The sequence below is a fragment of the Pygocentrus nattereri genome, chromosome 25 (assembly GCF_015220715.1).
Source record: "Pygocentrus nattereri isolate fPygNat1 chromosome 25, fPygNat1.pri, whole genome shotgun sequence".
NCBI lineage: Eukaryota > Metazoa > Chordata > Actinopteri > Characiformes > Serrasalmidae > Pygocentrus > Pygocentrus nattereri.
The window spans coordinates 20624052-20646622 of record NC_051235.1 but is presented as its reverse complement, the minus strand read 5'-3'; the positions used below and the strand labels follow the sequence as shown (position 1 = coordinate 20646622).

Genomic DNA, 22571 nt, shown 5'->3' with positions numbered 1-22571 from the left:
GGGATTTTTATGTCTGTTCTAAAACCCATTGTTTTCTGTTATTGCTGCATATTTAGGTAATCGTGCTTTCAATGTGGGATTTTGCTCTAATTCTTATAGATATAAACTGGATCAAAGAAATTCATGCTTCTTAGATCTGCAGCTGTGATAGATTTAGAGAGCATGTGTCGATTCTGGTGTAGCTGTATGAAATAGTTAATGGTCATCCATGACCTTACCAGGCCCACCATACATAATGCATATTAAGATGTATTCCTTGGAACAGCTAGTGATATTTGTTGAGTTGCTTGTTGAAATAAATAATTTTGTGTCAATGTTTTTGCTGTTTTTCCTTAATAAGATGTAACATTATGCAACTTCAAAGACTATAGTACATTCTTTAGTTGCTCTCTGACTCTCCTGTTGATGGGTCGTCCACATTCTTCTCAGCTTTCCTCTCCAGTTGATTGATGGTGTCATTCCAGTCTCTGTAAGTGACTGACAGATCTTCTGTTAGTGTTTAAACCAACTGAGGTTAAATCAACCTCTGTATTGTACCATGGCCTGTGAGTGAGCAGTAGAGGGTCAGGTGAGTTTGGGAGGACGCATGGACACAGGGGAAGGAGGATGATTTTCACAGTGATGTTTCAGTGGGAGATCGCCATGGAAGTGTTTGCTGTTTTAGCATACCCCAGGGGCCAAATTTTCCATGCTCCAGGGGGTAGGTGTGCTCCCCTAGGAAGAAGAAGAGTCTTGCTGAGTGATTCCATTGGGGCATGGGTAGCATATGAAAACAATCTTGTTTGCTGCTGGATCTTTCCTTGAATGGGTGCATTTTTAATGAGCTAGACTTGTTTGAACTAAAAAGCTTGTGGTGTGGAATATGATGTTTGTTTTCAGAACTGTCAAAACTTGGTCAAAAATGAGGGAAGAAAATCTCTATGATAATACCAGCATTGACAAGCACCTCTAAGGGATTCAAGTAGTACATCAGTGCTAAGCTAACAGTGAATCACGTCAACATTTCTTGGCCATTCTCGGTTGAATCCATACAATCAGAGCTTGTAAAAGATGTTCAGTGTTTTATTTGACTTGTAATGTATGTATTGACATATATTATGCCTTATGTACTTCAGTTTTACAGTGAAGGGTCCTGGTATAGAACTGCAGCTACTGTTTTCCATGTTTAAAAAAAGCTACTACTCATATTTGCAGCTGGAAAAATATAGGTGTTCCATAAGTCCTAGAGTGATGTTTTGCTCACAAAATTGTTTCCACCTGCTGTAAGTCAAAACATGATTAGTTGATACCACTGTAACTTCCTAACTATAGTTAATGTGACACATTAGGCCTTTGGTTCAGCTCCTGAGGACCTAACCAATGGGAGAGCTTGGCTGCATCTTCGCTGATATGGGGAAAAAAAAAACCCTGATTGAATCATTTTCCGTTGGCCATTTTAGGAATTTAACACTTTTGTTTCCAACCAAAACTTATCAATGAAATGAGTGTTTATAACACTTGTAGAGCTTAAAACTTGAAGGATAATTATATTGAATAAAAATTAACTATACATCACAGATATGTATTTTTAGTTCCTAAAAATTATTAGGCCTTCTCTGAAAGCCTAGAAGGCCCTGAGTGTTCTCCACTGCAAAACAGTAATGATTGTATGTCTAAGTTCAAGTTATTGCAATTGGAGCTTGACATGAACAAGAGCAGTTGAAATCACTTAGGGTGTTAAAAGATGACTCTGGGATGACGTTTAAACAATAGTTATTCAAATCCAAGTATTCCTGCCACGAAAGATCCATCTAAACTGGAGTCCATTGATGGCTGTAAATGAATTACATTGGTCCTGAAAATGAGGTTTTATATATATAGTGTATGTCTGCATCTTGCATTCACATTCTCAACCCCTAGCTGTGGAAACTATGTAACTTGGCAGTACCTTTGTGTTTGTGCCACTGTGAAATCTTTCCATGGTTCTTTGGGTCACTGCTGGAGCTGCTGCCTCTCAGAAATCACCATTGCCAATGAACACAGATTTCTTCTTAGTGATTTTGTGGATGGATCATGCTCAGTTTTTTATTCGTCTATGTTTCATTTTTCCTTGTTCTTTTGCAGGGCTCCATGACTGTTTTAACATCGACACGAAGAACCATAGAATCATAAAGGGCCCAAAGCAGACACAGTTTGGCTACACAGTGCAGCAACACACAGCCGGAGGACAGAAGTGGTAAGGAGCCCTACTTCATCTATCACCTCTATCACTTTTTGTTTTTTTTTATGTTATGCGATGGCCCTTTCAGCTCATAGTAGTGTGAAATGTGAAATATATTGGTTGAAATCAGCTTAGGTTTAAATCACACTTTCAGTGCTTTTAAAATAAGAAGTGCTAAAGGAATAGCATCACACAAGATCAAACTTCTCCAATTTTCTACTTAGCCTAGATGTAGTCAATTGTCTGAGAAATATCGTGTGAATTTTGTTTCTTTACTTTAGAACTTAAGTTGCAAGGCTTACATTGCTAAAAACACTAGAACTTAATAGTCACCCAAATGTTTAAATCATTTTTGTAAAAATGCACCCCCAAGCTTCTCTTAACCTGTTCAAACCACATCTAGGTCATAATTTAGACTGTGCAGACTTGCTGATGTGGTACTGATGATTCTGTATGACTTACTGTGAGCTATAAAAATGAACAAAACCTCCATAGGCAGCCATTTCCGACAACACTGTTAGGACCGATCTTGTATCGGATTCCTCCGTATTAATGACAGCCATTGTCACAAATCCTGATTCTTGTTAATAAGTCTGAAAGAAGTACGATTTGGGTTATTTGGGTGGCTATTGAGCTTTAGTGTTCATTAGTAACGTTAGCCTTGCCTCTTCAGCTCTAAAGTTACATTTTTAGTCCAAAATTTGGACTCCAGGCATGTCTTGGCCTATGGACTAACTCTAGCCATTCTTTAAAGGATGCCACACTCCAGGCACACCATGGGGAAAACCACTTTTTTTAAAAGAACTTCCACAATTGTGTCTGTGCCACTTAGCTTTCTTTGATTACTGCATAGAAGTAAACCCAGAAGACGACCATAAAAAGCCATGATAGATGACATATGACTTCAACTTTACACAGAGAAAGCCAGCCATTTTAGATAAACAGAAAAATGCTAATTATATGTTACTTCAGTTAGTCATATATTTCATCTTGAAAATGAACCCACTATACAGTGTTACACCACGTGGCGTGCTGCATCTGGTATGCAGTGGCCTTTAGATTAGGAAGGAATAACCAACCTGCTTAGGTTGATGATATCAGTGATGCTAAGATGTACAGGAAACATCACTTACAAAGATGTGAACTGTCTGCGACTGACACTGGAGAAAACTGGCAAAGATAAAAAGAAAATGGTCAGAAGATATCAGCTCACTGAGTTTATCTAGCAGCACTCCTCTCCCCAGTGTTGTCTTATGTCGAGTGCTTTTGAGGTGAAGGGAACATAAATGAAAAACTTCAGCAAACAGCGAAATCATTATTCAACCCGTCCAGCCCGGTTCTTCACCCAAAGCACACAGAAAAACTCCTTGTCTCATGGTTTATGGGTTTCACCACTAGTAAATTTGCATCTCATGTAAAATGAAAAAAAAATCTGCTCATGATGTATTCAGGGGAGTTATTAGACTTTAGGGGATTCTTTGCTGGCGTCCTTAGTGCATCAGCTGGCCACAGAAACTCATGCCGCATGTGTTCATGTCTTGGTTCTTTTTTTTTCCCAGTGCTTCTCAATTGTCTTTTGCTCTTTATGCAGTTACTTACTGTGTGTCATCATTTGTTTTTGTTTAGTGCTCCAGTAAAATACTAGTAGTGAAAGGCGATCTGCATCTCAGTCCATCAAGGCCAATTTCAAAGCCACACATCATTTAGTATGTGTATTTAGTGTATGCATATCAAGGGATTGGCGATATGGAATAAATAGCGTCTCACAATTATTTTCACCATACACAATATGTTTCACAATATTTTGACAGACAAAATGTGCTAGTAGTGTCATATTTAAAAGCTGCTATCAAAAACAGTATATGCAATTATTATTATTATTACTCATTATTTCACACATTGTACTGCATTAAATCTGATTAACTCTGTAAAATCCATTATTACATAATAAGACTTATTATTCATTATCTACAGAGACTTCTATGTAAACTGGATGAGCTATTCTTAGGAAACAGAAGTGTGTAATAAAACTAGCCTTTTGAGAGGTTAAATGAGACTAATTATGCTCTCTTTGTAATGAAATGTGGTCAGTGTTCTTTAAGTACTGAAAAACAATCAGAAATGTGTATATCACCAGAATAAAAACAATCATGATAAAAATAAAATGTTGTCTTATTGCCCACCTTTGTTTATACTCATATTTACTTTAAACATACAATCTTAATAAAAATAAAATAAATACATTTAAAAAAAGCACAAATAGTTCTATCGAGTGCCAAAAAGGTGCTGTGGTACTGTATGAGGAAGTAAGGTGTAGCTGAAAAGTATGTTAGGGTGGTGCAGGACATGTATGAGGATAGTGAGACAGTGGTGAGGAGTACAGTAGTGCATCCTGCTATGATGTATGGTTTGGAGACTGTGGCTCTGTCTAAAAGACAGGAGGATGAGCTGGAGGTGGTGGAGATGAAGATGCTGAGATTTTCGTTGGGAGTGACAAGGATGGACAAGATTAGAAATGAGCAGATCAGAGGGACAGTGAAGGTGGAGCAGTTTGGAGATAAAGCCAGAGAGGCCAGGTTGAGATGGTTTGGACATGTGTTGAGGAGGAATAGTGGATATATTGGTCAAAGAATGTTGGAGATGGAGCTGCCGGGTAGAAGGAGAAGAGGTAGACCTCAGAGAAGGTTTATGGATGTAGTGAAGGTGGACATGGGGATGGTTGGTGTAAAAGTAGAGGAGGCAGTGGATAGGGCAAGATGGAGGCAGATGATCCACTGTGGCGACCCCTAAAGGGAGCAGCCGAAAGAAGAAGAAGAAGAAGTCGAAAACTTTTAAAAGAACAACCTTGAAAAACCACCTGAACTGTCCCATTTAGATAAACAACAAGCAAAGCTTTCATCTTTGAAAGATAACAGAAACTCAAACTCTTGCTTCAGATCTGAAAAATCCACAGGTGTCTTAGATGAAAGGATGTCTCAGACATTTCCACAATAGGTATAACAATTTCTTATTAAAGGTTCTCCATCACAGAGCAGAGCCATTTAACCAAGTAAAGAATTATTTAAGCATTCAAGATGTTTTTTGATTCGTCATTGTTCAATTTATAACCATATGCCTTTACTGTAGTAGACCTGAAGAACTCCTTTTTGAGGTAGTATATACATATTGTGGAGTACTTTTACAGGCCTCAAGAGCACGAGATTCTTGCTCCATTTTGAGCCCCATGGAGAGATTCTTGATGCAGCTGTTTACAAATAATGAACACAGTTACAGCTTCTACTGCTTCTACAGTTAGAATATTTCTTCAGGCTACTGTCAGCATCTGCATCTAGAGCTCCATTTATGCTTCTTAATTCAGTTAATTCAGTGTATTCACAACCCTAACTTTAGCTTCATTGCAAATGAATTAACAGGGTCTATGGTTTGCTTTAATAGAACACATTTGCTCTTCTGTACTCACAAAATCTAGGAGTGTTATGAAAACATTTCAAATCAGTCAGATTTACATGATACCTGGTGACTGTGACTGGATCTCTGAGATGAACTGATGTTAATAGGAGTTAACACTATAGATGCCAGCATCTTTAACTGATTACATCACTTGTTCTGTTGGTTGTGATGTAACCATTATAGTGGTTAAACTAATGCATCAAATTGCATGTCAAAAGAAGCAGCGATAATACATGTACCACTGTCGTTATTGTTAGATGCAGTGTAGCAGTTTCTGAACAAGACAAGCATGATCAGATCAGAATTCAAAGTAACTCTGTCAAAGTAACAATAAGAGGTGACCTAAAACTTACAAGCTTATGCATTCATATGCCTGCATTAAAATGGTAGCAATGACATACAACTGGATATACAACATATAATTTTCTTTTCATTTTAAAAAGACTAAATGACCTAGAGGGTGCCTAGAGGGTGCATTAGAAGAGTAAGAGTAAGAGGCAGAATTAGCACTTTTTTTCCCTCTGCGTATTGATTTTTTTCTGATATCTGCTAAGATAAAAAAACTACTATGGAAAATGATGTATACATTTATTATATACAATATTCAAAATCTCACAACGTGCCCTGCACTAAATTCAGACAGGACTGATTAGGCCCTCTTTTTAATCAAACGCACTACTGTACTGACAATATACATAATATGCTCAGAAAAGTATATATTGATGCAGTTTATCATGACAATGACAAGCATTGTCATATTACCCAGCTATACATCAATGCAATCGGAGCAGAAAAGGGTTGGTTAGAGACTCTCCACATAAATGGTACTCATGCCGCTTCCATACATCAGCTCAGCGACCTGAAAGCTTCTTTAGTAGAAAAGGATCATTTAACTTGCATTGCTGCTTGAGTAATGAGAATGAAATTCATGTTGTTCCCCAGATCATGATGAAAATACCTCTACCTATTCTACATTCTCCAGATAGCTCTCCGTAATGGCTCAGTGGCTAGCCTGTAGTTTAAATTGGAGAGTGTGTTGTCAGTTTAGCTGGGCTGATTTGGAGATATCAACAAAGACTTTCTCAAGTGAGCGACTGCCAAACAGACCCCCCCTCTGTCTAGCCCCCATTCATACCACATCTGGAAATCATCTACAGGCCAAAGGAAATTTTTTAGTGTGCCGTGTGTGCCTGGCCTGGCTCCTGTGTGTGCATGCGTGTGAGAGACGAGAGAGAGAGAGAGAGAGTTCCAAAAAATGTTTTATTCATATAGAATGATGTACAAATTTGCATAACTTTTTTTTTACAGTGCACACATTTAATGAACATACACCACCATCTGGAATCACTGGGCCTCATTCACCAACTGTTCTTAAGAAGAAATTTCTTCTTAAAACCCATTTTACGAAAAATCTGTCATTTATTTATTTTTTTTTCATATTTGGGATTTGTTTTTATGTAAGAACAGAATCTACGCACACTCAAGGGCACAAGAGTATGAACCATTTTGCAGTTTAAGAACATGTCGTGAATCTTCATCAGACAGTCATTTTTGATGATCATAGAGGCCAAAACATTTCACAAAAGCATAAATACAGGAGTGTTAAAATAATCATTAATGTTTAGTTTTCAGTTACTGAAGCTTCTCAGTGAAATAAATCATTGCTGTTTGTTAAGGTAGAAATGCAACAAGCAAAGAAAGAAAGCCAGCTACTTTTCTTTAGCACAAATAGAGCTGTGAAAGGTAGTGTAGACTCTATAGAGTTAATAGAATGGAAGTTTGCACAGCAGGTCGCTTCGTAGTGAGAAATTAATACAATATTTTTCTTTTGGGCTCATGTAAGAGCATCAAGGAGTTGGAGTGTTTGCACTGGCTCAGCTCTGGGTAATAGGAAAGAGAGAGGCACTGAGCAGAGAACTTGTGGACAGAAGCTAATTGTCTTCATGGAGTTTGACAACTTTTGATCATATTGAATAGGGGGAATGCTTTAGGCACACAAAGGACACTGCCAGCTGTCACTCAGTTCCATTCAGAAGCACTTTATGACTCTTCGCAACATGTCAAGGCATTAAGAAAGCCAAATTTAAGCCCATGTTTTCCCTTCCTTCCAACTACGCTGCTATGATTAATTTGAAAGGAGTCATAGAGCCTGTTTACCCAGCCAATTAGTTATTTATTATGTAGAAAATGGCTCATGATGCCAATTATGTTTACTGAGTTGATTGAAGGGCTCTGACTTATGCTGGACTGAAGGTCAGTGGACACTAACCCCTTGTCTGCGCTGTCTGTCCTTCGAGAGAAATAAAATAATGATTTAAAGTGGAGCCAGAGGTCACTGAACACAGAAATTCAGTCTTACTCTCTTTCTCTCGTTCTCTCTTTATGTCTTTCTTTCTTTCGCTGCATGTTTTCTTGGAGGAGCCTTGGCCCCCAGCATTGCTGCTTGGAAAAAGATGTGCTCCCTGAGCTCAAGACTCGCAATGAGGAGCTAGAAGAGGGGCTGGCAACTCTTACAAACAAGTCGACTGTGGTTAGCAAGACCCTGGAGTGTACAGACCTCACTGGAGTCTGTGTTTTTTTCCCTGCCCCCCCCATCTTGGCAAGATGTTGAAAAATACAGTACATTTAAGTACAGCTCAGCTTTGGCCTTTATGAAAACCTCTCACTTTTCCAAGTAGCAGAGTAACAGATGCATTCTGCACTCCGCAAATTTCTGCAGCCTCAGCAAGCTTAGATCATTTTAACATCAGATGCTATTTGTGCGTAATTACAGGCTAACGGATTGTGTAACTATCGTCACACAAATACTAAACTCTATGTTCCACAAATTAGTGGCTAGTTTCTTTAAAACCTATTAGAAAAAGCACTGTGTTTGGAACAGAAACAAACATGTAATCAGTCAGGCAGGATTACATAAAGCAGTCATGGAGGTATGTTTCCTGATCAGCAGTGGCCTTATTAGCACCCTTTTAGAGGCAGAGAAGCTGCCAAGATAAAATTAAGACCTGAGCAGTCTCCTTTTCTGGGAGTTTTCAATTAGATGCCATTAAAAAGTCTTAAAGCACCATGACAGCACCCTTAACAGTGAAAACAGCCTCACAGCTGCCTCAGAACTGATGATTTCTGATTAGAGCTTTTAAGTAGATGTTAAGACTAAGGATGTGCATTCTGACAAATTTTTGTTGTTTGAAGAGTTAATGAGCAGGTGGCTGCGGTGGAAAGAAAAATATGTGTAAAACAGCCAAAATAAACTACTTAGGCACCTTATTGGTGGAGTACTTTAGATTTAAGGTTACACTAATGCTAACAGACGAAACATTGAATGTTGATGAAGACTTGTCCTCTTTCTCCACAGTTGACAATGTGCCGACATGTTAGTTTGTCAAAGAAATATAGAAACACTCAGGCATTTGTAGGCCTTCAGAGAGGTCCTAATGATTTCTATGAAATAATCTGTAATATTTCTGTAATTTAAGTTCATTTTTGCTTAATATATCATCATGTTAGTTATATTTAGTATTGTAAGAAAATATTGTAAAGATTTTCTTATTTCACTGTTAAGTTTTAGACACAGAAACACTAGAAAAAAGGAAAAAATATTTTTTTGTTTCTCCGTGACATCTAGCTAGATACATCTGGGTGAGCTCTACCATTGGTTAGAACTTCAGAAGATCAACTGAAGGCCTTACTTGTCAGATAAACCACTAACATAATTAGAAATGACAGTGGAGTCAACTAATCATATTTGATTGACAGTGCCCAGAACCAAGAAGAAAAAGGTCACTCTACCCTTTCTGGAATCCTCCCTGACCAATGCATGTCAGTCTGGGGGGAAACAGTGGCAGCTCAATATCAGAGCTCTGAAACAGTCACTGTAAAACTGCAACAAGATAAAATATATGTTAATGTGTCTCAAGCTTCAAATAAAACATTAAACATGTTTTACATCTTGAAATGCACACTTTCAATCTAGTATGACCTAAAAATGCAAAAAATCTGAATCACCATTAGCTTAGTGCTACTAAAATCTTATTGTGGCACTAGCAGAAATTAGCATGACTGTAGAGATGATTTTGTCTCATTTTTATATTTATGATCCAAACTGAAGGCTTAGCTGGTCATAGTTCACTACTTTTAATATGTATTAATTGCTGCAAGTGCTGGGGCAGTCATGGATTGGAGGTTAGGGAACCAGCCCTGTGACCGGAAGGTTGCCGGTTCAATCCCCTCGGTTCATGGTCCATGACTGAAGTGTCCTTAACCCACATAGGGTCTTCGTTTTTTTGTTACATAAAGAGTCCTGCTGGGTCTGGTGGACCCGATGCATTTTGGGGCTTTTAATTTAACATAATCAATTATCTTATTTTAATATACTCAGCAGATGTTTACTTTATCCCAATTGCAAGTAATATAAACAACACATGGGTTAAATTTGTGGCGTTTACCTTTGTTAAATCACATTTATGAATAGAAATGCCACTCGTTTTGGTTAATTCTTTTTATTTAAAATGTAACATAAGGACATGCATCATAAAACATAAAAATAACAACAAGAAATGAACAAATGAAACATGTTTTTCCAAAAGTAAAATGGATTTTTTTTTATTTGACCTGCTCAGGTCAGTTAAGCCCCACTGAACACATTAACCACATTGAATGTGGCCATTTTTATACCATCCACTATACCACACATGAAGGGCAGAGTTTCACTGTGTGTGTGTTGCATATGTATTTCTTGCACTGGGTGCATGTATATTGTGTTTTTCTGTCCACCTTTCTTTGGTATATATGATACCAGGGTCGTGTCAGCCATGTACACAAACTTTGATGACTGGACAGGCCTGTCCTCTGTTTTCAGGAGCTGGGGAGGGAGCTCAGACCTGCCTTTACGTACTGTTCCCACCATAGTCAGCTTCCGCTTTAACAGCTCTTGTCCTAGCTGGTGTGATGTGAAAAAATTGTGACATGTGATGTTGTGTCCAGAAAGTCCCTGAGCCATATCGAGGACTACTCTCATTATTTGATTTTTCTCAGGGGATCCTCCATTGCATTTCCCTGTGTAGACCTGCAAGTTCCACACATAAGATGAAGCAGCGTCACAGGCAGCCCACATCTTTATACCATACTTGGCAGGTTTAGATGGGATATACTGCCGGAAAGGGCAGCGACCCCGAAATGGCATCAGCTGCTCATCAACTGTGACGTTGGGCCCAGGGTTGTAAAACAGGGGGAGACGGGCCACCCACTTGTACCACACTGTTCTGATGGAAGCTAGCTTGTCTCTCTGCTGTCAAGCTGGTCTATCATCACGGTTATCAAAACGTATGGCCCTGGAAATTATTATGTAAGTTTTCAGAGACGTCGTTGCCCGGAAAAGTTCTCTGCCAGTTTCTTCATGCCATAGGGATTCTGTGGCCTCCCCTTTGGACCTGAAAACACCAGCAAGGATAAGAACCCCAAAGTAAGCATCCAAATCGGTTTCATTCACAAACCTCCACCTATCTCCAAAGACCCTGCTTGGCTGGTCCTGTGGCTAGCTTCTCATGGGCTGGTCCTGGGGCTAGCTGCTGGCGGGCTGGTCCTGTGGTTTGCTTGCGTTTTGGAGCTGGCTGACAGGCTGGTCCTATGGCTGGCTGCTCATATAGTCCTGGATGCTGATGGGCTGGTCCTGAGGCTCTTTTATGCTTTGGAGCTGACTGATGCTGATCCTTCTCTTCAAACTCGGTCAGACTCTGAATTTTCAGAAATGTGATCTTCATATTCCGAAACTTCTTCTTCTGCATCACTATGAGAACCCTCTGTCTCCTCCAATATCAGCTGTAAGGCACTCTGAACAGTGAATCGCTTTGCCATCTTGATCATTTATGGTATAGAACCATGCTGACAGAGCTGTTTATAGTGTTAGATCCACAAGACTGATTCCCACGAGATAGAAGGTGAAATGTGTGGGAATGTGGGTGCTGGCAGTGATGGTGCTCTTAACTTTGCAACAATGTTGCAAACTTGTGCGGGAACAGTGGGTGCACCCTGTGGGTGCTCATCCATTCACACATCCCCACACACACACAGAGAACCTATGGTTTCCACACTTTCACTAGCCCCGGGTCCAGAGGACCCGAAGACCCTGTATGTAATATAAATGTGAAGGGGCGGTATATGGGGGGGGTCATTGAAAATGTTTTCTGATTTATGTTCCGTACAGAAAAGGAGCCAAGGCCAGTGAATCTTAGTTTGAAAAAATAATTATTTGTAATATTTTTATTGAGCGAAAAACTGGAAACAGGTCCCACAGACCCGAAGACCCTATGAGGGTTAAGCGAGGCACCTAACCCCCAATTGCTCCCCGGATGCCGTGGATAGTGTGTTCACTAGTGTGCATGTATGTGGGTGTTTTACTGCATGGATGGGTAAAATGCAGAGGTCTAATTTCACACTGTGCAAACACAGTGGCAAATGGTTCTCAGTTCAAGTAAACTAAGAGATAAGCTAAACCCTTAAAGATTTAAATCCCTGTCCACTATCCTTCACCACTTGCCAATACTTTGCCTTTCCTTGGGTGGAAAAATCATGTTTCAAAGAAAATCTTATGATTAGCCTTTATAGACTAAACATGGCATATAATACACAGGTAAACATGTATGTACTGTTGCACTCCATTAAGATGAAATGTGAAAGGAAACTACTCCTCAAACATATGCTGGTCCCATTAAGATGTTTTGAACAATCTGATAAGTTTTGATATATGTTTGCAAAAGTAAATTGAGGTCAATTCACCATGGCTAATCCGTTTCAAAACGTCACTACGGTTGACAACCAGAAGCCATGCATGACAATAGTGCATGCACTCTTGGTTTCACCTCATTCAGAGAAACATTTGGCATTGCCTGTGACCGTGACCTAATTGGGCCATTATTCTGTTAGATCCCCAAACTTGCTTTATTCTCTTAGTTAAGTGAGTGAGATTATGTACTTATTTAAAATGTAATTTATGCAGGATAAAGGATATGCAGATTTGACTCAAAGGAATTCAAAACACTTTTTTTCAGCATTGCCTCCCCCATTTTTTCCTACAAAAGAGCTTCTTGAGCACATTATCTGCGCTATGATAAGCTATGTGTGGGCAATAGAACTTGGATTTGGTCATGGGAGAATAAAATGTTTTGCAAAATGACATTTTTGCCCATTGTTAGAAAAGTAAATATAGGTCTGACCAATACTGGCACCTAACTTCATATTGTATTGAAGTGTACAGAACCACATAGACTGTTCACCACAGAGAGCTTTTGGAATACAAATTGATACTGGACTTAAAGCTTAGAACAACATTACTGTTTATCACATTTGAAACAGATGAGTGCAAGTCCAAATCTGAGCCCTTGTTGTAGATATTGTGACTTACATTTTACATGAGTCTCTGTCCTAGACCTAAGTAACACAGCCTTGGTTTGCTTATACCCATCTCAGGCCACTCGGCTGCACTGGCGTACTCCAGTGAAACTTTACTGCTTTCTCCTTATTCTGTGATGTTGAAAGCAGATCGTGCTCCACACAGCCGGCTTTGTGCAAGTCTCAGGATCCATGTGAGTGTTTTTGGGCAGAGGATTTTTTCTGGGGTGATGGATATGTTGGTTATTTCAGGAATCCCATGGTCTCCAGAAGAAGCACTGGAGGGTTCAGGATCTCAGTGCCTCTTTGAAGTGAGGAGAGTTCTCTAGGGGCGTGCAGCATGGCTCCATACTCGGTCAACTCACCTTTGGTCCAATAAGGAGTGTATGATTATTTGTATACTGTGTGCAGCATAAGTGTGTGCTTTCATATGCAAGTCTTTTATATGCTGAGTCTTTTCTTCCCATGTACGTGTACTGTTTGACCTTTCTTTTGGTCATTTTCAGTTCAGCAGAGGCTCACACAACACAGTCAATCAAAGCCAGATTTAAATATTTTGAGGTCTGTCCTTACCTCCTATTTCTACTGTGGCTAGTGCCAGATTCTTCAGCTCATATGCATCCTGAAGACTAAGGGCACAATCTGTAACCATCTACACATGCTATTTGGATAGGAACAGAATCTGAGTTCAGAAAGGGTGAGCAAGAGAGAGAGAATGACTTAATAAAAGACCTTTGACTAAGAGGCAGTTCAGGAGTGGAAACACAGCTGATTTTAGTTAGAGCTTAGTAAAGCGGCACTTCAGAAATACATTTTTCTGATCTGCATTTCTGATACGAATATATGTCATTTTCCGTCCATCAGCACGGGCCATTGAAACTCAAGCTCCTTAATGATGGTATTTGTCCCTCATGGAACAGAGTTTAAAAGACTTGCACAAACTGTTTCCTTTTGTCTCGTGTCTAGATCTCAGTGGAAACTCAACCCATAGTTTCAAAGCATCTTAACATTAAAGCTGACCTATATGATAAGGTAATGATTCTATCATACAGAGTACTGAGCAAAAGTCAGAGACCTGTAAGCATGTGTAGCTGTCAATAAGCAAAGAAAATGTTTTGCTGGTGTTCTCAAAACAACAGACTGACCACCCCAGAATCAAAGCCTCAACATTATTGAGTGTGCTGGCATCACTTTAATTAATGAGAAGAAAAAAACAACCAAATTCTAAGAATGAACTTGGCAGATGGGGAAAAGTTTCTTTGGAAAACTCAAAGCAAGTCACCCAAAAAAGAATGGAAGCTCTTAAATAGTGAATATATTTTCTTCTTTTATTCTTGACGCTGGAAAACAAGTATTTATTGGCTGATTGAGTGGATATTGAATAAATTAAGGCTGGTCTGATTTTTGCACAGTACAGGGTGAACTGTTTTTCAGTAGGCATTCCTTTCTGGGACAGTGAGCAAGACCTGCAGTGATGAGTAGAAGAAAAAGAGAAAAAAAAGCTTGCAAGGAATGCTCGTTTATCTTTCCTCCTCTAGTGTACATTTTCCTTTCCTGGCAATGAGGTGATGAGTTTCAGAGCACATACATCCACAGACACCCACACACATCAGTGTGTTTGTTTTTTTAAAGGTGGCAGTGGATCTCCCATATTGAGTGTTGACCTTTGCTTGGTCTTTAGTTGTTGAATGCCTGAAGCAGCAGGACGCTCACAGAAGCCCTCTTTTGGGTTAAAATAGAGCTGAAATACAATGATAGCCTAAATCATCTTCATACGCATGCGATGCAGTGGTTTGGCAGGCCGGACTAATCAATCCACACTAAAATGGTCAGGTTAAACCAATATCCACAACTCAACTCTGAGAGTGCTAAACTGTTACCACTGGCTTTTGAAGACTTTTTTTCATGAAATTGATTTAGCAGAATGATGGCCATGTGTAGATGATCATTTACTGTGATGATTGTATGCATAAAGGTTTAAATATACATTTATAGACTTTCAGGATATTAATTTGGCAATAATTGTGATTTATTATGCTTTATTCATTTAGAAGAAGTGTGCACAGGTGCTGGAGTATTCTGTTAACTCTCAAAGATGCCAGTTTCTAAATAAGAAGTGCAATGCTAGCTACGCTAGCTGATGTTAGCTAGGTCCAGCCACTGCAAAAAATACATTTCTCTGACAAACGTATATGTTGGCACATCCACAGAACAGAAAAGACTTTGTGTAGAACATGACAAGTCCTATTTAGCTTCTACTGTGGTGCTGGTTTTGTCTAGTGTTAGCTCACCCAACATAAAAGCTGATGCAAAAGTCAAGGCCTTGGTTATTTTTGAATGTATAAACATATTTTCAAACATATTCCTCTGCAAGCTGCAAAATTTGTGCTACTGAATTTTGTTAGCTTCCTAACACCATAACCTAAAACAGTAAGTCTACAACCCTAATTTCAACCAAATATCTGTTCATTCTAATGAATACACAAACAGTAAAACTGGTCAAAATTACCACATGCCTATTGTGAATGACGTGCACCTTTTATGGTGTTTCCCTTCCTTTTTGTAGATCTGGCAAATTGGTTGAAAGAGCTGCTACATTCTCTCTTAAATGTTTTAGATAGTATTGCTGCTGCTGGAACAAAACCTTGTATCTCCAAAATGGTAACTTTACAGGAGAAGGAAAAATACTTATTTTTAATGTAAGTCAATTGAACCAGACTTTTTTCCCAAGTAAAATCTATCTATCTATCTATCTATCTATCTATCTATCTATCTATCTATGATTGATGATTTTTAATCACATACAGCTTGAGCTGCATTTATTTAAAATGGAGTACCAACTAAAAAATACGTAAGTACTGATTTCTTTAGCCTGATCTTTACTAAATAGGCTCAACAAAGGCTTCAGTTAACCTTTATTACCAGGTTGGACTCTTAACCTGGTAACCAATAACTCCCTTGGTGTCTCTGATAACATAAATTACTATTTCATTGTGATTTATTTAACTTGATCATTCATAACATGGCACATATATTTTGGATATGAAGGAGTATATGTACCTATATTTTCTATTGTTTTTAATTTGCCTGCTATGCCTTCACATATATTCACAATAATTTTGAATACTGAGAAATATATGTACATATTTTTTTTTACTACGACTAAATCCCGTGCGGTAGATTAATATGGTAGCAGTTGTAGGTTTTTCTTTGTCACTAACTAATTTAGAATTTGTAGATTAGAGGGAATCTGCTTTATGCATGAGTACTTTTCCTGGTGCTTCAGACTCTGTACATATATGAAGGTGATGAAAGAGCTTGTCACTTCCCTCTCTTTCTCTCTTTAGACCTGAGATATTTGGTTTCATGTTCAGTGTCTCGCCATCTCCTAATAGGAATAACATTCATGGCACATCAATCCTTACTTGTTCCCCTGCAGCCTTTTTAACAAACTCAGGGTCTCCTTGTGCTCTGTGGGAGGATGTGTATGGCCTCCATTGGTGTTCCTTAGTGGTGAGGTGACCTCTGCGCTGCCGCCCTCAGTGTGTTGGAGAACACTTGACCCTAATGAGTCGTACGCTAGACGGTTTAACAGCTCATGTCATTGGACTAGAAACAGCTAAACACCCATAAATCACTGGTATAATGGCCTCTTTCTCTCTCTTTCTCAACCATTTGTATCCTGAAATGAACCCTCTAGTGTAAAGTAAGGTGCCAAAGACAGTAATAATGATGATAATATTCACAATATTAATAGCTGTGGAAATATCAGCACCATCAGAACCTACTTAGCTATGATTATTTCCAGAGATATTTGGCAAAGGTAGGTGTGAAAGCCTCTACTGCAGATGTTAGCAGTAGCAGAATAAAGCAGTTTAAAGCATCATTAATTATCTAGTTAAATTAACCACAGATTATGTTTGTGACACAGCACAACACAAGCTGTACTTATTGAAACAAAGAAACCTTCATTGTTAACAAAGTTTGATCCAACTTTTGTAGATCCAGATTTAAAATCCAAGCCAGGCATGCTGAAACTGAGCTGTGTTTCAGGGCCAGGGGTCCGACAGCATGACCTCTGGCCCACAGCTGAGCGCTGACGGAGGTCTGGATCTGCAATAAACGAGTATCGAATTTCGTTCCTTTGAGCTACTGTGGTCCTGAAGAGATGAGAGTAGCGTGTTAACCCCTACTGTCTGGCATGCCAAAACTCTTCACGTCAGCAGACCATTCGTGTGCAACATTAAGACATGTTCCTTCTGCGCTGCTGGCACCATGTTTAAATGGCATGTTTGGACCCCTCCGAAACGCTGAATCATCCGTCATCAAGGAGAATAATGTGGAATTAAGTGGAAAAGGGGCTTTGCGGTTGATGAGGAACCATGAGCACTAGACCTCAAGTTTTATTAGGCATTCGCTCCAAATATACTGAAAGAATGCATATCAGTGAATAAAGGAGCTTACTGTTTAAGATTAGTAAGAACGGCTTTGCATGATTGTAGAGCTCATGTTGCAATCTTAAAAGGGCAAAAAGTGCTCCATTACGGAAAATGTGCAGTTTAATAACAAGTATTGCTCTTGGTTGTCTTTTCCAATGAACGAACTTTTGTTCTTCATATTGGCTGAGCTGTTGTGCCCATGTTACTTTAACGCCATCTCAGTTGTTTTTCTTTCCATCTTTGACTTTTACCGCAAGGTCATTTTTTTAGGGCTATGAGAATGCTTATGAACACTTTGGTGCTACTGATGTTTGTAGTACTTTATAAAGTCAATTGCCTACATTTATAATCCCATTTAGACTTAGAAGTACTGTCTAATCTCGAATAGTGTCAGAGTGTCTTTCTCCTTTGAGATTACTTTCATGGGAAAAGAATTTGCATCATGAAATGCGTAAACAGCTTTTGACTCTCCATGAGGACTCCTGCTAGGACCAGCCTCTCTGAATAGTGTAATGATTCCTCCTTGGGTATTTAGCATGAAAGAAAGCCTGCTGCTTTCTACAGTTGTTATACCCATGAAAACTGCTCTCTAGAGTGCCTTTACCATCACATTTGAATGATGTATTCCAGAGGTGTAAGCAAAAATTATTTTTTGATTTAAGCCTGTGAAAAAGTGTGTAGGCAACCAAGAATGTTAAATTTTTTGCTTTGTCTTACATTGTCATAATATCAGTCTTCATGGTTCTGCAGACAGCAGTGCAGTCATCAATATATCTGTTTAAAATGCTTCTACATGATTCTGTTAAATCAGACAGCTAAGATGTGAAGGAAGAACAACACAACAAACCATCAAGTGTGCATTACCATGTCATGCATAAAAGATGTTTGAGCCATTTATGTCTTAACTTCGTAAATGGACATTTGCTTTGACACTTCGGCATTATGACATTTTAGCTTTTGTAGTAAAATAGCGTTTTATGCACCCAAGATGCATCAACTTTTTAAATATGAACTATTAAAAAAACTTTGCAAATTTATTTTTGCCTTTGGGAATTAGGTAGAGAATGAATACTCTGTTGTGGTCTCATTTTTACATGTGACCTTCGACCATAGTTGGAGCTTTAACCTTCTGGGGTCCACAAACCACACATCAAATTCTCTATCTTTTAGATAACACAGTGCAGAAATATGCTTTAAACATTTTCCGAACCTTAGAGTCTGCCGTTTTGATTTAATCGTATTGCAAGATCATGCATGATCCGAAGTTATGAGGCTATGAAGAAGGGTTGAGGTACACATCATCTGCTTCTCACCATGTGTAACTGGTGGATTTGTGTGTCCATCTACATTTTGCATGAAACTGACCAGTGTAAATCACTAAGGACTTGCCCATCACATCAGAAACCCTTCATTCTTTATCAGAGACACATATGAAATAGCGGGCAAAGAGTTTATAGCCACTGAAGTTGCTGCAGTGGTTTTGGAGAGTAGTAACAGAGATAACATACTATTTCAATATGAAAGATATGGATATCATGTTGAATGCAAGTGCCTTTAAAGTATAATTGAAAATATGCGAAAAATCGAGAAAATGCCCTTAGAACCCAGAGGATTAACACAACGCGATTAACAAAAGAGAGCTGCTCCTTTAAATCTGCTGCCAGAGGAGTTATGTCAAGTGTGTGTGCCCCTTTTTAAACAGTAACATCAGAGTTGGTTTAAGTGGAGCCTTGCCACTTCCTTTTTCTCCTGTTATATCAAAAACTTGACTGCAAAATGGCAAGAAGGCGCCTGTGAGGGAGTCCTCAAAGAATGGGGGTAAATGGTGCTAAACGGCTAAAAACAATAAGTTGAAATAGTGCCTAACTACCGTATTTTCCGGATTATACGTCGCTCCGGAGTATAAGTCGCACCAGCCAAAAAAATGCACAGTAAAGAAAAAAAAACTGGGGGGGGGGGTTCATAAAATCCAAGTTAACGTAACATGAACAGTTATTCAGATAACAATGACAAACTATAACAAAGAACATGCTAACAAGTTTATCAAACCATTTTTATCAAAGTTTATATCACTCCAAATCATCAAATCCATTGAACTCTTCACCCTCAGTGTCACTTATGAACAACTCCGCTAACTCTGGAGATGGACGAAGCGCCGCTTCCTCTTCTTCGTCGCTTTTGTCAGACTCGTCGTCAGTTACATTTGCAATTATTCCAGCCTTTCTGAATCCCAGCAGGATGCTTTCGGTTTTCACGGAAGCCCATGCTTTGCTGATCCATTCAATGACTTCCGAGAACGTAGCGTGGCGCATTCTCCCGGTTGCCGTGAAGTCCGTATTTTCCGGACTATAAATCGCTCCGGAGTATAAGTCGCACCCCTGGCCAAACTATGAAAAAAAGTGCGACTTATAATCCGGAAAATACGGTACTTGTCCAGGACCTTTCTTTAATTTAAGGGAACAGGATGAATTTTACAAAAAATAAAAATGAGCATTACTGCTATTAAGTGCTGATTGGTTGGTGAGCTGATCAGCTGATTAGCAAACTGAAGCAGTTTGTGCTCATTGACCTCATGAACAAGGCACTGTTTTATATATATATATATATATATATATATATATATATATATATATATATATATATGTGTTATACTAGTCCTATAACTGAAGTTTAGAAGTGCTAAAAGAGTAATGATAAAGTGCAACTGGTGTGTGGCTTGGATTCCTATTCAGGTGCTTCATGTTCAAAAAGGCAGGTTATGACAGTTATTTTTTTTATTTCATAGATCACATTGTTTATATATCAAAATGAACACAGTATCAGCAGTGAGAAATTACATGATTAATAGAGAAGATCAGATTAAATGGCAGAAATAGACTTTTTTTGTGCCAACCTTATTTTTTTTCCTATATTTAATTGAATAGGCCCTGTGATCAGTCAGAGCAGGCCCAGACTGTGGATACGCACCTGACATATGCGTGCCTGTGACTGAAAATATGTATATGGTGTTTTCTCTCCACAGGAGTCTTCTCTGTAATATTTTCAGGTTTACAGTTCAGTAGTAATGGACCAGCTGTGTTTATGTGCCATGCCAGTCTGGGTCACAGCCCACACAGTTGCGCACAAAAGCTCAACACACACATTTGGAGCCTCACATACCACCTTGTGTGTATTCACTGATAAAGTCCACCAACATCCAGCTCAATCTGTTTAAACACCCCTCTCCTCACTGATTCCACATACCTGTCATTTCTTTCATCCCTGTCAAGAATATCCACGTTTAGTGAGCAAGTAACAAATATTCCACCAGTGTTTACCTGATGTCTCAAGATCCAGTTTGAGGACAGTTTGACAACAAGTCAGATTTCCACAATTTTACATGTTTACCAAATGGATTTAACCAACAACAAGTGTTGGAAACTTTATTTAGAAACACAGTTATCATTAGCATTATGTGCTTTCCTCAAGCTGAGTTAACTGATCTTAAATAGATTTGCTTGCGTGGTTTCTGACTCTTTATGACTATAATATCATGCAGCACTGTGCAAATGACCCTGAGATCACCCTTTGTTTATTTAATTTCCAGTCAAAACAGTATAAGTTTTTAGGAAATATTTCTGAGTAGATTCAATATTTGTGATTATTGTGATTTAAGTTGCTATTTTAAGAACTGGCCAGGGACTACAGATGAAAATTAGCCTATAGGGCTAACTCTGGCTGATAGTGCTAACTCTGTCTTCTTTACAGTATATATTTCTGTTGAGTACTGAGCACTGTTCCTGACAAATAAATGAATAAATGGAAAAAATGATATAACTAACATTAGAAAAATTAATGTCAAATGTAAAACTGAAGAATAAATAAACAGGCAAACAACTGCGCAAGACCATTTAGATGAAAAACACTATAGATGAATGTGTTTGTTATTATTTAGATTGTAAAAAGCAGAAAATGTGTGGAAATATATGCCTGCAGATCTCTTTGAAAACCTGAAAGCCAGGCTTTCAAAAAGAATGAAGGCTGTAATAAATAGGTAAAGTGTAGACACAATAAATACTGAAAAATCTGATATTATGTTTGGTTTTTGAGACTTTGGCGTAACTTTCTGTTAAATATTTGAATAATAATTAAATGAAGGCTGGTCTCTGACTTTTGCACAGTACTGTACTGTTCTTTTACCCAACTTCTAAGGTAATCATGTTTGTGCTTACTTTTAGGTTACTGGTGGGAGCTCCATTAGAAACAAATGGGCAGCACCAAACGGGTGATGTGTATAAGTGTCCTTTAAGCAGGAGAGCTGCAGGCCCCAGTTGCACCAAGCTCAATTTAGGTATTCCACTTCACATTCCAGAGGATTATCCCTGCACATTTCTTTGAGTACATACACTTTAAAAGAGATCATCACTCTTTACTGTACCAGTGTAATTTCTTCTCAACACTTCCCTTAATCATTTGGATAAGGCTTTGAGTCCTGGTGTGGGTAAAGCGTTACTGAGCAGCTCTCTGTGTTAAAAGCTGCAGGAGAGACCATCTCATTCAGTCTTTCCTCATACCTTTCTTTACATACATTTTCACATCTGTGCTCTTGCACGTGTCACACATCTGCATGGCATTGCGGAGTGGATGTAATGGTATGTCTAAATAGCTTGCAGAGACCATGTCTGCAAGCTGTTTAAACCCAACTAGATGGTATTACTAGATAACATTGTTTATTTAGAGTTGGGTGAGGAAGCCTGTGAAAATTACACATGAACCATATTTAATGTGGCCAGCGCTGGTTGTTTGCTATTCTTACAAGTTTGTTTTGTTAATTTCTTGGTCTCCTTAAGGAAAGATATCTTTGACAAATGTCTCTGAACGTAAAGATAAAATGAGGCTGGGGATGACACTTACCTCCAACCCTAAAGACAACAGCTTTGTGGTGAGTTTCTAATGGTTTCATTTTATATTCAGCTCTGGACACTTGCAACCTTGATTTGAAATGAGTGGACAATCCAAATTAAAATAATGAAATCTGTCAATTGTAACCAGTGTTGGGGTAGATACTCAAAAGTAGGAATCCATTACAAATTACTAATGACTAATGGGATTACATA

General features: G+C 38.7%; 1 protein-coding gene across 1 annotated transcript in view; it reads left to right on the top strand.

Annotated features, from left to right (window-relative positions):
• itga11a (integrin, alpha 11a) overlaps positions 1 to 22571 on the top strand; it is an 82176-nt gene that overhangs the window by 11008 nt on the left and 48597 nt on the right. Inside the window, exons 2-4 of the mRNA XM_037534315.1 lie at positions 2104 to 2215; positions 21693 to 21805; positions 22305 to 22396. Coding sequence (XP_037390212.1) covers positions 2104 to 2215; positions 21693 to 21805; positions 22305 to 22396 — 317 coding nt within the window. The remainder of the gene's footprint in view (positions 1 to 2103; positions 2216 to 21692; positions 21806 to 22304; positions 22397 to 22571) is intronic.